Here is a 17,094-nt window from a genome sequence, read left to right as displayed (position 1 = left end):
GATATTACGTAAAGTGAAATAAGAGGCACGGAAAGAGAAATTTTTCATGATCTTATTCATGTGGAATCTAAAAAAGTTGATTTCATAGAAGTGGAAAGTAGAATAGTGGTTACTGGGAGGCTAGGGAAGGGAGGGTGGAAGATGGAGAAGGAGACCAGGAGAAGTTAGTTATTGGGTACAAAGTCACAGTTAGATAGGAAGAATAAGTTTTGTTATTCCATTATACAGTAGGGTGATAAAACTAATTAACAATGTAGTGTATATTTCAAGATAGCTAGAAGAGAAGATTTTGAATGTTATCACCACAAAGAAATGATAAATGTATAAAATGATGGATATGGTAATTACTCTGATTTGATCATTATACAATGTATGCATGGACACATCACACTGTATGCCATAAATATGTACAATTATGTGTCAATTATAAATCTAAAAAAAAGAAAAAAAAAATCCAAGTGTCCTGGCTTCAAGTCATTTTTCAAATGCACTTGTGTTTTCTAAACTTGATAGATGATAAAAACCACCTAAGGATGACCTAAGGTACCTGAATAAGAATCAGAAACTCTAGGACAGCACTTCTCAAACTCTGTGCATACAAATCACATGAGAATCTTGTAAAAAAGAAGATTCCAATTTAATATGTCTGGGGGTGGGGGCCTGAAATTCTGTATTCCTAATGAGTTCCCAGTGATACAAATATTCCTGAATCTTGTACCATCATTTTGGGGAGCAAGGCTCTAGGGGAAGGGTATAAAAGAAATGATTAAATATATGCTCACTATAAGACATACACATGAATTCTTTCTTTCTTCCTAACACTAAACTCTAAGTTTGTTCTTTCATTGTTTACCTCTTTGTGAAGAGCTATCTACAGTAAAATTTTGATGGAAAGTTGTTGATTTCTTCATAACCTATTTTGTAAATTATATTTTTTTCCATATTAGCATCTGAAAGAGTGGTAACAAGTCTTCTGTTCATTTGACTAATCATATGATAGGTGCTAGGATCAAAGGGAACAGTGATAATGATTTAAATTTTACAAAACTTTGTTTCTGGCTTGTGTGGCATGCAAACTAGTTTCAAATTTTAATCTTCTCTGTAGGTGGTCTCTTTCCAGGTTGCAGTTTGGAAACTATACTAGTTTTCTAAAAACATAATAATCTTATTATTTACTATTTGGTTCACCTGTGACTCATAAATAAAACACCTAAAAAGTAGGCAACATAAGAATATTTTCAATGTAATTAACTAGCTGAGGCTTGGGATAACATCTAATACTAGCTGGCCTCGGTGAGCTTCTAGTGCAATGGCTTCATCAATAAGGACCATTGGCACCCAGGCAGAACCAGGCTCTAGACTCCAGACATGTGATCCAGTATAATTCCCAGAGCTCTAAACCAAGGTAGGGAATATCAAGAATCAGGAGGCTGAACAGTAACTTCCTACCTGGATTCTGGGGACATGCAGTACTTATTTAGCATCCTAGACATTTAGGCTCACAAAGCCATTATATTTTGAAGTGGAGTAATTTTAAAAAGTTATTCTAAGTAGAGAAGCTATTCTTACTTGTGGTGCTGTTAGGGTTGTAGTGCTACTCATTGTGTCTTCCATTTGTTGTGTTTGAACATCCAGTGTTTCAAATTGGTGTTCAACTTTGTCCATCAAGGCAGAAATCTGTAAAAAAAAAAAAAAAAAAAAGGTATAAGAAAGTCATAAGAAAAACTTACACTAAAAAGATGTCATCTGAACATCAAATATATTTTTTTCTTTTTTACCTTCTCAAGGTTCATACTCCTCAAGGTAGCATCCATAGACTTAACTACACCTGCCATGGACTTTGTTACCTATTTGGGGTATAAAATCAGACTTAGTATCCTATAATATAAGCAATCTCAAAATTTTTATAGTCTCTTAAATATATTACTTACAGATTAAATTATGAAACTTGTCTACCTTTTCCTTAACAGTAAAAATACAACATTATATATTTATGGTCTAGGCAGGCATTGGCTATCTTACATCTTTAACTCTTCATCTAATTAGAAGATAATCAAACCTTAGATCAAAAATCCACTGCAAAATCATTTTCCTAAACACTTTAACTATGTTATTCCTGTTCATGAACGCTTTTTACCAGTACCCTGTAGCACCCTGCGATAGGTTTACATTTCTAACAACTCTTAATACTTTCATTAAACTTAAATCACAAGTTCTTATTATTTATAGATATTGATTTTTACCTTGCCCATTGTTACTGCAGTTTGAACTCTGGCTGCCATGGCATCAACCCTGGCACTCAATCTCAAGAAATTGATCACTTGGTTTTTCTGGCAGATTGCATTTTCAGCATGTATTCTTGCAGCTTCTGTATTGCCTTTCTGAATGGCCTGTTTTAAAAAGAACAAAGAAGTAGTGGCGAAGATAAAGAGCAAAAGTAAATATTGACAAAGAGGAAAAGTACAAATATTTTAAAAAGAAAAAAAATGACCCGAAAGTAACCTATAATCTGTAAGAGCTTATACTTATCTTTTAAGGAAATTACACCCTAAACTATTAGAAAAATTTAGTTTTTTAATTTTTAATCTTATGATTAGAAAATATATGTTCATTAATAGTTTAAGAAATTATAATATTAAAAATGTTTTAAAAATTGACCAAAATCACATCACTGAGTCATTACCACTATTAATATTTTAGCATACAGTATTTCAATTACATAAACATATTTACTATAATATAAATATATTTATTAAAAAAGTACACTTATGGACCATACTGTTTTAGAACCTACTTTCTTACATATTAAAAAAAAAAATCTAAGTAAAAATATATATATTAATAACTACATCATTTCTAAAGCCTGCATTATATAGATGTACCAGAAACGAGGGTTTTCATATATGGTACAAATACTACTGATGGTACATAAAATGCTTCTAGATGTTACACAGACATAAGTATCTTCTTTAATTATGTTTTTACTTAAATACGTATATGAAAAGGATATAACTAACATAAATCCATGTTTTTTCTGGTATAACAGCTGAGGTCAGGGCTAAAGGTAAAAGAAATGCCAACTTACTTGTTTCCAATTTTTCAATAATATAAACAGCAATGTGATACCTACACTAGTACATACAAGTTTACACACTTTCCATGTATTTTCATAAGTTCCCAGATGCAGAATTACCAGATGCCAAAGTATGCATAATTTTAATTATTTTCCACAGAATTCTAGCAGGGAGTTACATCTCCTCTAGCACCATAAGAGAGTTGTTTTTCTCCTGCATAAACTAATCAATATGGGACATTATTATATTTTGTGACAATCTGAGTGGTGAAAAGTGGTATCTCCTTGTATTTCTTTGTTTAAAAGTGAGGTTGAACTTTTTTTTTTTACATTTAACAGCCATTTATGCATTTATATTTCTTTTATGAGCCGTTAATGTCTCTGTCCATCTTTTTGGGCTTTTCCTTATTGGTTTGTAAGAATACTTCATATTAAAATTACTAAGTTTTTGTTATCTGTAATGTGACCTTTTCTAGATTGTTGGTTGAACTTCCATTTTGTGTGTATCTTTGATATAAAGAAGTGTCTAATACTTTCACAGTCAGATGTTTGCTATACTTTTTTTTTTTTTACTATGCTCAAAACATTCTTCTGTACTTCAAAGTAATTTCTTATGGAATTTTAATGTTTTCCCTTATTTATTAAACTTAGTGTTTACTCTGGCTTTTTTCTTTCCTTTTTTTAAAGTTTCTACACACAGTATTGAATAAACTTAGTGTTTATTTTGGTGAAAATTATGATGTAAGGATCTATTGTTTTCCAACATCATATATTGAAGCATTCCCTCCTTTCCTATTTAAACATATCTACTTTTTTTGTTTGATGCCTAATTCTTTTCATCTTAGGTAGTTTTAAAATTAATACTATAAAAGAAATGCATTTTGTGGGTACAGTACTCTAGTAGAAAATGGTATATAATAAACAGGTCTTCCTCCTACTCCAGATGCCCAGCTCCCTCAGATCCCAGAGGTAACTTTCATAATATATGTTCATTTATTCAAATATTTATTGAGCATCTAGCAAATGTCAAACAGCATGTTAGGCACTTGAAATTCAGTAGTGAACCCCAAACACAAAAACTCCTGTTGTTACAGAGCACAAATTCTAGTTAAAAGTCTGACAATAAATAATTAAAATAGTATATTAAATAATGGTATGTGGCAGGGAGTAAAAGAGAACAGAGAACTGAGGATAGGAAGAGTTAGTATTTGAGTTGCTGAAATTTTACAGAGGGTGGCCAGGGAAGGCTTCCTGTGAAGGTGACATCTGAATAAATATCTTAAAACAAAGAGAGTCTTCTCCTTGCTGGAGGAAGAGAGGAAGCCACTCACAGGGCTACTCAGCACAGCAGGCAGCAATATCACAAGTGAAAAGACCCTCTACAAGCATGTCACACAGCAGGATGGCCAATGTGTGTGAAGTAGAGTGAATGAAGGGGAGAAAAGGAGATAAGGTCAAATAGATAACAGTTAAATCATATATATAGCTTTATAGGCCATTTTAAGGACTCTGGCTTTACTTGGAATGAGATGAGACCAAGACAATTTTGAACAGAAGAATGATATGATCTGACTTCTGTTTTTAAATTGTTCTCCCTGGCTGGCGTGTTAAGATTATAGTTAGAGGACAAGGTTCAGGAGAATGGAGACCAATTAGAAACTCACTGCAATTAACTGAAGTAAGAGATAATGATGGCTTGGATCAAGGTAAGAGCATTGTAGATGATAAGAAATGATCAGATTCTGAATACATTTTAAGGTAGATAGGGTAAGATTTACTGATAGATAGGTGTAGGGTATGAAAGAGGGGTTAAACATGACTGTACTCTAAGGTTGTTTTGTTTTGTTTTTGTCTGAGTGACAGAATTGCCTTTAACTGACATAAGGAAAACTGTATTGGGAAGGATAGAACATAAGAAGTTCAGTTTTAAGTTTGATTTATTCCTTGGACATCCAAGTGTAAACACAAATAAGCTGTTGGATATAGGAGTCTGAAGTTCAGAGAAAAAGACTAGGCTAGAAATGTACATTGGGAAATCATCAGCATACAAATGGTATTTAAAGCTAAGGGACTAAATTAACTCACTTTTGGAGTTAGTATAGGTAGAAGGGAAAATAAAAAAAAGCAGGCCTCAAGACTGAGAACTGGTGAGTGTGGTGTCCTGGAAGCTAAGAAAAGTGTTTCAAGGAGGAAGGCATAATAAACTATGGCAAATGTTACTGGTAGATCAACTAACCATTGGATCAAGCAACACAGAAGTCTTCAGTTTCAGTGGATGGTGGGGGGGGTGGGTAACCCAAAGTGGTGGATTGAGTGCAACAGCGGAAAAAAAAAAGAGGAGAGGGATTAGAATTAAAAAATACAGACAACTCTTTCAAGAAGTTTTGCTACAAATGGAAGGAGAGAAGGGAGAGTACCAACAGGTAGAAATAAATTCAGAAGAGAACTTTTAAAGATTTAAAGATGTTTGAGTGCTGATAGGATTTATTTAGTAAAGAGAGGAAAACTGGTGATGTTATTAAAAGTTCAGCCCTTGTCCCTGAGGACATATTAGAAGAATGAGACCAAGTGGTTTGAGGAAAAGAAAAAAAAAGTTCATTAATTTGTCAGAAAATGAGGAGGATGGTAGACTCTCATCTTAAAGTACCATCGTCTTATCTATAAGCAGAAATAAGAGTTTTTGAAGGAAGTTTTTAGCTTTGGGCTATTGCTGTTTTACTGTAGCATCTCTGGTGAAGACAATCTCATGACAGAGTGTCTGGACAATTCTGTTGAGACATCTCCTGTGGCACAAAGAACAAAGGACACTCCCCTGACCCTCTGATTACTTGTCTCTGGCAGGGATGTAGATTTTAATTCCAAAAAGAGTGAGAGTGTGGGGAGGTTAAAGAGACAACTTATAAATTGTTTTATCCTTTTTCAGGCCATTCCCTCTGTTACATATTTCTGTCAATTTTATCATTTTATATCTATGGGAGGAGGAGTGACATAGTCATCGAGATATTTTTTGTTGAATTGTGGCAATGTTTTAGATGGAAGGTTTATACTTACTTATGTCATTGTCAAGCTTTGGCAGATTTATAAAAATAAAGAATATAACAGATTACCAGGTGAAAAAGGGCGTAAGTAACAACTATAACCATGAGGACTGATAAGGCAAAATGGAGGATATCTGATAAGAGATTTTATTCTGTTTGGTATTTGAGACACCAGTAGGACTGTGGGTCCTTACTGTTGCCTTCTACATAATGTACAATATAGGGCTAGGTAAGGAAGAAACATGGTACCTCCGAGCGTGGAAGTATTAGTTGTACTCTGTAGGTCTGCAGTCCCAAACCCCTAGGCTTCAGCCCAGTACTGGTCCATGGCCTATTAGGAAACAGGCAGAGTATCACCACCTGAGCTCCACACCACCTCCTCCCAACCTGTGACATGCCATCCCCCACCCTCAGTCCATAGAAAAATTGTCTTCCATGAAACAGGTCCCTGGTGCCAAAAAGGGTAAGGACTGTTGCTGTAAGTGATCCAAGAGACAGGCTTCTGTAAATTCAGAAATCATATACAGGAATATTTGTACTGAACAAGGTTTAGGATGACAAACCTAGTAGTGAGATAGATTAGTAGAATAGGCGATCACCCGGGGAAATTTTTATTAAGGAGTTATCTTTTCATCCTATAGACAGAATAACCAAAGAAAAGTTAGTGAAAATATTAATATATTTTTAAACAGATATTTTAGATCATCTAAAGGCTGGCCCATTCACTGGGAGCTTGGGTCTTTTTTTTCATAGCACATTTTTTTATGCTGGTATGATGGACCCAAAGTTTTATTTTTAACAATTTTTAACAAGATGTGAGTTGTTAGAGGTACTTTATAGAGATTATTTATTATTTTTTTAACTGGGGTGGGGATATGAAAGAGACAAACTCATGTATAGTGGTTAGCATTTGATACATTGTTTTATTCTGTCTTGTTTTTTATTTTTTATTTATTTTTTTTTTTTTGAGACAGAGTCTCACTCTGTTGCCCAGGCTAGAGTGAGTGCCATGGCGTTAGCCTAGCTCACAGCAACCTCAAACTCCTGAGCTCAAGCGATCCTCCTGTCTCAGCCTCCCAAGTAGCTGGGACTACAGGCATGTGCCACCATGCCCGGCTAATTTTTTTTCTATATATATTTTTAGCTGTCCATATAATTTCTTTCTATTTTTAGTAGAGATGGGGTCTCGCTCTTGCTCAGGCTGGTCTCGAACTCCTGAGCTCAAACGATCCGCCCACCTCGGCCTCCCAGAGTGCTAGGATTACAGGCGTGAGCCACCGCGCCCGGCCTGTCTTGTTTTTTACTTACAGCTATATTATCATACTTATCTCAGGGTGTTAGGGTTTTTCATAAACTTTTTTATGGGAGCTTATGTCTGTTTTTAGGAGCTATGTTTATCTGGAGGAGGGTTAAGCGGCAACACCTTATTATACTTTAGATGAATTTCTTGTATCAATTTTAGGATGTCAGTTTTTATTTTAAGTGTAGGGCTTATTTTATTTGTTGCATTACCTCTGATATAAAGGAGGGTTTATTATTATTCCGTACAGAGAAAGGGAATCTATGAACATTTTCATGACCTCTGGGATCACTGAGTCCACTGTGTTCAGTTCTTTGGAGAAATGGTTTACAAGGTTTTTAGTGGGAGGGTCTACTCAAATAAGTTTATGAGGCAACCACAGAATACTGTGTAGTAGATTTAGGTGTAGATGGCAGAAGTAAAGTTCCCCTCACCTGATGGACACCATCATGGAGTTGCCAAACATGGTGATATTTTGTGAAATGTCCAGGGCTCTACAGACCCTCAGATGGGCTTTAGTGTGCTCCTGGGTCTCACTGACAATGGGGTCATTGGTCCAGAGACTAAGTCAATAGTTAGAAGTCAGGTTGGCAACATGGTTACACAAGAAGAGGAAGATGTTTAGTAAGGAGATGAACAGTCTGATTGCCATTATGTAGTCTTAGGGCATGGACAGCTTGACCTTTTTTGTCTTAGCCTTGTCTGTCTCTATTAGTTTTCAGGTCTCTTTTTGGCACCGGCTTTTTGCGGTTTGGTTGTATTGTTATGGTGTCTGTTGATGTCCCTGCTCAGGAGGAGGAGTTGTTCAGTTGTCTCTATAGCTGTCTGTCAGTGGCATCTATCACCGGTATGTTATTTTTTATTTGTTTGGCCTCTTTCCCTGAACTGTTAATGTCTGTCATCCTGTTGTTTTCTGAGGCCTGTTTTTGTTCCACACTGGCACACATGCACAGAACTCAGCAAAGGCCCAGCCTCGGGCCAGCAGCTCCTGGTAGGAGCCTATCTCAGAATGAAATTTTTTAGAAGGATTCTGGTAGCTCCAGACACTCTCTCTGTTTGGGTTGGATAAGTCTCTATTCAGTCTGAAAAGGTATTTAGTAATATAAGTTTTCAGTCATCAAAAGGGTGAGTCCCTAATAAACTCAATTAAAAATGAAAAACGAGAGGTCACAACAGACACCATGGAAATATGAAACATTATTTTTGATTACTATAAAAACCTATATGCCCAAAAACTACATAATGAGAAGGAAATGGACAAATTCCTGGAAACATACAACCTCCCTAAGTTCACCCAGGAGGTTCCTATTCAGGAACATAATTCCTGAATAGACCAATCTCAAGCACAGAAATTGGAGCAGCAATTAAAAACCTTCCAAAATGGAAAAGTCCCGAGCCAGATGGCTACACTTCAGAGTTTTACCAAACATACAAAGAAGAACTCATACCTGTACTACAGAAATTATTCCACAACATTGAGAAAGATGGTATCCTTCCTAACTCATTCTATGAAGCCAATATCACCTTGATTCCAAAGCCAGGAAAGGACACAACAAAAAAAGAAAACTACAGACCAATATCCCTCATGAATATAGATGCAAAAATCCTCAACAAAATTTTAGCAAATTGAATTCAGTAGCATATCAAAAAAATAATTCACCATGACCAGGTGGGCTTTATTCCAGGGATGCAAGGCTAGTTCAACATACGCAAATCTATAAATGCAATTCGTCTCACAAATAAAAGCAAGAACAAAGACCATATGATTCTCTCAATAGATGCAGAAAAAGCATTTGACAAAGTCCAGCACACCTTCATGATAAAAACTCTGAACAAAATAGGCACACACAGGTCATACCTTAAAATTATCAAGTCCATTTATGAGAAACCCACAGCCAATATCATACTGAATGGGGAAAAATTGAAACCATTCCCACTCAGAACCAGACAAGTTTGCCCACTATCTCTACTTCTATTCAACATAGTGATGGAAGTCCTTGCTAAAGCAATTAGACAAGAGAGGGCAATTAAGGGCATCCAAATAAGGGCTGATGAGATCAAACTCTCTCTCTCTTTGCCGATGATATGATATTATATCTAGAAAACCCCAAGGATTCAACCAAGAGACTTCTGGAATTGATAAATGAATTCAGTAAAGTCTCAGGATACAAAATCAATACACACAAATCAGAGGCATTCATATACGCCAATAACAGTCAAGCTGAAATTCAAATCAAAAACACAATACCTTTTACAATAGCCTCAAAGAAAATTCAATATCTAGGAATAGGCCGGGCGCGGTGGCTCACGCCTGTAATCCTAGCACTCTGGGAGGCCGAGGTGGGCGGATCGTTTGAGCTCAGGAGTTCGAGACCAGCCTGAGCAAGAGCGAGACCCCACCTCTACTAAAAATAGAAAGAAATTATATGGACAGCGAAAAATATATATAGAAAAAATTAGCCGGGCATAGTGGCGCATGCCTGTAGTCCCAGCGACTCGGGAGGCGGAGGCAGGAGGATCCCTTGAGCTCAGGAGTTTGAGGTTGCTGTGAGTTAGGCTGACGCCATGGCACTCACTCTAGCCTGGGCAACAGAGTGAAACTCTGTCTCAAAAAAAAAAAAAAAATATCTAGGAATATATTTAATGAAAGATTTGAGAGACATATACAGGGAGAACTACAAAACACTAAGAAAAGAAATTGCAGATGATGTAAACAGATGGAAAAATCTACCTTGCTCATGGATTGGTAGAATTAACATCGTTAAAATGTCCATACTAACTAAAGTGATCTACAGAATTAATACAATCTCTATCAAAGTGCCATCTTCATTCTTTACAGATCTAGAAAAAAATAATTCTACACTTTGTATGGAACCAGAAAACACTTCGTATAGCCAAAGAAATCTTAAGTAAAAAGCACAAACTTGGAGGTATCAGCCTACCAGACTTCAAGCTGTACTACAAGGCTACAGTAGCTAAAACAGCATGGTACTGGCACAAAAACAGAAACACAGACCTTTGTAACAGGACTGAGAATCTAGAAATGAAACCATCTGCATATGGTAATCTAATCTTTGACAAAGCAGACAAAAATATATACTGGGAAAAAGAAATTCTTTTCAATAAATGGTGCTAGGAAAACTGGGTAGCTACATGTAGAAGATTGAAACTGGATCCCCACCTCTCACCTCTCACAAAAATCAATTTAAGATGGATAACAGACTTAAATCTAAGGCATGAAACCTTAAGAATTCTAGAAGATGTTGGGAAGACCCTTTCAGACATCGGCCTAGGCAAGGAATTTTTGAGGAAGACCCCCAAAGCAATCACAGCAGCAACAAAAATAAATAAATGGGATCTGATCAAATTAAAATGCTTTTGCACAGCCAAGGAAACTATCATTACAGCAAATAGAGAGCCTACAGAATGGGAGAAAATATTTGTTCTCTACACATCTGATAAAGGTCTGATAACAAGAATCTACTTAGAACTTAAAAAAATCAACAAGAAAAAAATCAAACAACCCCATCAATAAATGGGCAAAGGACATGAACAGAAACTTTTCAAGAGAAGACAGTGTAATGGCCAGCAAACATAGAAAAAAATGCTCAACATCTGTAATCATTAGAGAAATGCAAATCAAAACCACAATGAGAGATCACCTAACCCTGGTAAGATTTGCCTCTATCAAAAAAATCCCCAAACAACAAATGCTGGAGAGGATGTGGAGAGGCAGGAACACTCTTACACTGCTGGTGGGACTGCAAATCAGTGCAACCTCTGTGGAAAAGAATTTGGAGATATCTCAAAGAGCTAAAAATAGAAATACCATTCGATCCAGCAATAGCACTCTTAGGCATCTACCCAAAAGAGCAAAAGACATTCTATAACAAAGACATCTGCACCTGAATATTTATGGCAGCACAATTCACTCTTGCAAGGATGTGGAAACAAACCAAGTGCCCGTCAATTCATGAGTGGATTATTAAAATTTGTTATATGTATACAGTGGAATATTTGTCAATTATAAGAAATGACGGTGATCTAGCACCTCTTATATTTTCCTAGATAGAGCTGAGCCCATCCTCTGAAGTGAGGTATCACAAGAATGGAAGAATAGGCTCCACATGTACTCGCCATCAAATTGGCACTGAGCACGCTGGTGCTCACATGGTGATTAGGGGGTTGGGGGCATAAACTCACAACTAATGGACGCAGTGAGCATTGTAGAGGGGAAGGGCATGCCTCTAATCCTCGCTCGGGTGATGTAAGGTCATGAAGTGTAATCAAAATGTTTGTACCCTCATAATATTCTGAAATAAAAATAAATTAAAAAAAAACACAAATGGTAAGTGCCAACTCATTGGGTTTCCTGTGCAGCAGGTCGGTTTTTGTTGTTGTTGTTGTTGTCGTCTTTGGTTGTAAATGGGGTCTTTTAAAATGAGGTCTCATCAAATCCATTAAGGCATTACACCCCAAATGTGTGCATTTATGTAGGTGTCTCATAAGAGGCTGAACCAAGGCTTTGGGTAGGAGAACAAGTTTATGAGACTTTTGTCTCCATTTAGCTGTGTCATTCCAAATGTCAGAGCTCTAGTCTTTAGTTTTTAAAGGGGATTTAAATCTAGTTGGGGTAATAAGGCCTTGAAGAACAAATCACTTTTAGTGGCCTGATTTTTTTTTTTTTTTTTTTTGTGACCAGGACAGCATATGATGGCCACCTGTTTGGGTTCAGTCATGACCTGTACCAGGGCCATTATGTTAGTGGCATATTTAATATTTTTATTTTTTGTCATCTGGAGTCCCCCCTTTTTTTAAATGGTACCATGAACATACACAATCATAGAAGTATAAAGTCCATATAAATGTTTACCTTTCTTTCTCTGGATAACTGAAGAGTTCTGGCTAATCAGTTTAGTTTTCTGGGCTGAAGTCTCAGGCAGCAGTGTCATTTTTTTAGTACCCGTCTCTCATTGGTGAAAAGATTCCATCTGGCTCTGGCATCAGCTGATCTGACATATCTATCTTGTTAGAATAGATGGTCTCTAGAACCTCTCAACAGTCATGTTGTAAAGGTTTTTTTTTTTTTTTCAGCTGGTAACAGGGTGGCAGGATTGAGAGTAGACACAGTATTTAATACTAACTCACAAGTAGCTGCTATTGTCTGGAGGCAAGGAGGCCATATTCTTACAACATTTCTAGTGGCTTTGACAAGTATGCCACTGACCGTGAGTGTGTCTCAGTATTTTTACTAAGACTCCATGGTTTACATGTTGTTTTTTATGAACATATAATTGTTTTTTGTGAGTCAGGCAACCCTAAAGCGGGAGCAGTCACAGGGCTCTGTTTTAGTTTCTTTTAAAGGCATTTTGACAGTCAGTGATCCAGATTAGTGGCTTTACATCTATTTTTAAGGGTCTCATACAAAGGGCTTTGTTATTAATCTAAAGTTTGGGATCTTGATGTGACAGAACCGTCTGTCATTTTTAGGAACCCACGGAGTTGTCGCAGGTTCCCTTGTTAATTGGGAATCCCAGATAAGTAACTTCTCCATAAATTTGTCCAATTGTAGGTTTAGGAAGTCTCTTGTTAAGTCTTTACTGAACAGGGAAGGAGAGTCTTTTTAAATTCTTGAGATGACACAGTCTAGTAGTGCCACAAGGCCACCTTGGGTGCAGGATCTTGTCATTTTAAATGTGACTGAATATCAGTCACTTGCACAATATTATTAATGGCATACAGGTCCTGTATGAATTTATACTCATTTGTATGGGGAATTTTAATTATTTTCTGTATGTCCTGGGGTCCCACTGGCCTATATGGCCTTACTCACTGTTAGTAGGTTTTATTTTCTTGTAAATGTTGTAATGATGTGTAAGTCTCTTGAGGCAAAATGAACTGTTCTGCAGTGGCATCCTCTTGTACGTTTCATCAGGCCCTGGTATTTATCCAGCAGCAGCTTGGCGGCATCCCCAGAGGTGAGCTTCTGTCACTTCGGGAACAGCTCCCAGTATTTTTGCTGTTTGCCCAGGTCTGCTGGTTTTGGCGATGGAAGTGGTGGCAGGAGCACCTTCAGCTCTGGCTGCAGCTCTCTGGGGTCTTCCTCCTGGGCCCAATGCAGCAAGTTCTTTCGTCGCCACTTGTTGATGGCTATCTTGCTGCTGCTACCTCCTCTCCCCCCTCAGCTCACAGAGCGCTGTGTGGCTGGTGTTGGAGACAGTGCAGCAGGTGTGTGTGGGGGAAGACCACTTTTGTCCACATGGCTTGGCACCAATTGAGTCCCCACTGTCAACTGTGTCCAGGGCTCCTGTGGGGCTATTTGGATTAGAGCCACTAGTGAGGCAGGGTCCCTTTTGTTATTACCTGGGTCTCTTTGTAATTTGGGGCAATGCTTTTATTTTTTTATTTTTTATTTATTTATTTATTTATTTTTCAGCTCATCATGGGGGTACCAAAGTTCAGGCTAAATATATTGCCCATGCCTCCCCATCCCCCCGAGTCTGAGCTTCAATTATGTCCATTCCCTAGACAGTGCACATCACACTCATCATGTAGGTTTGCACCCCTCCCCTCCCCTCCCCCCACCCCATCCACCCCAGTCAGAACTTCAAGCGTGTCCATTCCCCAGGCAGTGCGCATCGCACTCATCAAGTAGGTATACACCCATCCCTTCCACCCAGCCCCCACCTCTGTCCGATACCCAATTGGTGTTATTCCCAAATGTGCACTCAGGGAAACCAGTTTGCTGGTGAGTACATGTGGTGCTTATTTTTCCATTCTTGGGATACTTCACTTAATAGAATGGGTTCCAACTCTCTCCAGGAGAACCAAAGAGATGCCATATCACCATTATTTCTAATAGCTGAGTAATATTCCATGGTATACATATACCACATTTTGCTAATCCATTCATGAATTGATGGGCATTTGGGTTGTTTCCACATCTTTACAATTCTGAATTGTGCTGCTATAAACATTCGGGTGCAGGTGTCTTTTTTATAGAATGACTTTTGTTCTTCTGGGTAGATGCCCAATAATGGGATTACTGGATCGAATGGTAGGTCTACTTGAATCTGTTTAAGGTATCTCCACATTGCTTTCCACAGGGGTTGCACTAGTTTACAGTCCCACCAGCAGTGTGTGAGTGTACCTGTCTCTCCACATCCATGCCAACATGTATAGTTTTGGGACTTTTTGATAAAGGCCATTCTCACTGGAGTTAAATGATATCTCATTGTGGTTTTGATTTGCATTTCCCTGATGATTAGAGATGTTGAACATTTTTTCATGTTTGTTAGCCAACTTTATATATTCTTTTGAAAAATTTCTATTCATGTCATTTGCCCACTTTTTGATAGGGTTGTTCTATTTTTTCTTGCTGATTTTCCTGAGTTCTAAATAGATTCTTGTTATCAGTCCTTTATCTGATGTGTAGTATGCAAAAATTTTTTCCCATTCTGTAGGTTGTCTGTTTACTCTCGTGACTGTTTCTTTGGCTGTGCAGAAGCTTTTTAATTTGATCAGGTCGCATTTATTTATTTTTGTTGTTGCTGTGATTGCCTTAGGGGTCTTCTTCATAAATTCTTTGCCTAGGCCAATGTCTGTAAGAGTCTTTCCTACATTTTCTTCTAGAATTCTAATAGTTTCTGACCTAAGGTTTAAGTCTGTTAACCACCGTGATTTGATTTTTGTGAGAGGTGAGAGCTGTGTGTCCTGTTTTAGTCTTCTACATGTGGATATCCAGTTTTCCCAGCACCATTTATTAAATAAGGAATCTTTTCCCCAGAGTATGTTTTTGTCTGCTTTGTCAAAGATTAGATGGCTACATGAGGATGGTTTTATATTTGGATTTTCTGTTCTGTGCCACTGGTCTGTGTCCCTGCACTTGTGCCAATACCAGGCAGTTTTAAGAACTACAGCCTTGTAGTATAGTTTGAAGTCTGGCAAATTAATACCTCTCATTTTGTTTTTGTTGTTTAAGATTGCTTTTGCTAAACGGGGTCTTCTCTGGTTCCATACAAAGCGTAAAATTATTTTTTCTATATCTGTGAAAAATGATGTTGATAATTTAATAGGGATTGCATTGAATCTGTAGATAACTTTGGGCAGTATAGACATTTTAACAATGTTGATTCTACCGACGCATGAGCATGGTATGGTTTTCCACCTATTTACATGTTCTGTGATTTCCTTCCTCAGTGTTTCATAGTTCTCCCTATAGAGGTCCTTTACCTCCTTAGTTAAATATATTCCTAGGTATTTTATTTTCTTTGTTGCTATTTTGAAGGGTATTGAGTCCTTAGTTTGGTTCTCCGTTTGACTGTTATTGGCATATATGAATGCCTCTGATTTGTGTGTATTGATTTTGTATCCTGAGACTTTACTGAATTCATTGATCAATTCTAGGAGTCTCTTGGTTGAAACCTTGGGGTTTTCTAGATATAACATCATATCATCAGCAAAGAGTGAGAGTTTGATCTCTTCTGTCCCTATTTGGACTCCCTTGATTCTGCTCTCTTGCCTGATAGCTCTTGCCATTTATTTTACAAAAAAGTCAACTGATTGTACATCAATTTGGGGAAACTTTTTCTGTCCTTTTTTTTTTTCTGTCTCAAAGGATGCTGTCCTTGTGTCTTTAACTCCCCTATCTGATATTGTCATAATAGAAACTGTCCTGTCCCAGTTATGGGTGTTCTTTGGCTAAACTAAGTTTTTTTTTCCTCAGGTCTTGGAAGGAGAGACCATTTTTACTTCCAAGTCATAACTTAGTGGGCATGGTACTGAAGAATCATTCCAAATTGCACCCTCTCTGGGCCAAGATGGCAACACTAGATGTGAGCCACACGCCCCCACCCGTGGATCACCCCAGCTGTGGTAGGCTTCATGGCCACCCCTGGGGAGCCTAGCAGGTACATGTGCTGGGGGAGGGGGCAGGCAATAGGGCGGCAGGTACTCCTCCCTGCCTATTTTCCCCTCACTGTGCCCCTCTGGGCAGTGGGCCACGTGTGACAGTCCCTGCTCCTGCTGGGCCACACCCTCGCACAGTACCTTAACCCAGAACTGGTGTGAACGAGGTTAATCTGACCATCCAACTAAAACAAAGCATCACAAAGGCCCACGGTGGTTGGAACAATGGGGCCCCAGTAGCACAAGGTTGAGAGTGTGGTCAAGCAGCATCTTCCTTGGCAGGTGGAGAGCTGGGGAGCTGGCAGCAGGGGAGCAAGTTCATGAGATCTAACCTAGTTAATCCCTCTGTAATTTTAGTACCCAACCTTTGAGTCTCTTTATTATGTAATTGTATGAAAGATTGTACATATGGGGTCTTGTCCCATTTACCTGACTTTTGACAAAATAATTTTAGTTGTAAGATAGTATAATAATTTAAGGTTTTATTTAACATTTTGTTTATACTTAAGCATGTACACTACATTATAATGCCACCATTTTTTTTAGACATAGACTTACAAGTTATCCATTTAGTCAAGATTTTTTTAAGGGGCATTTAGATGGAATAGAAACGGAGTCTCCCATGTTGAAAAAAAAATGAACACAACATGACAAGTAGACAATACAGAGAACTCCCAATGTAAATTATCTTAATGTCAAGGACTTACCAAATGAATGGGAACCAGATGAACGAGACCCAAATTTTTAAATGAAAATCAACATCTCCCAATCTAAAA

At 37.6% G+C, this 17,094-nt stretch overlaps 1 protein-coding gene across 1 annotated transcript in view; it reads right to left on the bottom strand.

Annotated features, from left to right (window-relative positions):
- The window catches only part of LOC138378950 (charged multivesicular body protein 1B2-like), a 55,080-nt gene that overhangs the window by 11,639 nt on the left and 26,347 nt on the right, over positions 1 to 17,094 (bottom strand). The window contains exons 3-5 of the mRNA XM_069464247.1: positions 2,244 to 2,390; positions 1,779 to 1,847; positions 1,570 to 1,677 (exon numbers count right to left, since the gene is read on the bottom strand). Of these exons, the coding sequence (XP_069320348.1) occupies positions 1,570 to 1,677; positions 1,779 to 1,847; positions 2,244 to 2,390 (324 nt within the window). The remainder of the gene's footprint in view (positions 1 to 1,569; positions 1,678 to 1,778; positions 1,848 to 2,243; positions 2,391 to 17,094) is intronic.

Source organism: Eulemur rufifrons, chromosome 30 (assembly GCF_041146395.1).
Source record: "Eulemur rufifrons isolate Redbay chromosome 30, OSU_ERuf_1, whole genome shotgun sequence".
Taxonomy (NCBI): Eukaryota; Metazoa; Chordata; class Mammalia; order Primates; family Lemuridae; genus Eulemur; species Eulemur rufifrons.
This window is presented reverse-complemented; position numbering and strand designations above follow the sequence as displayed.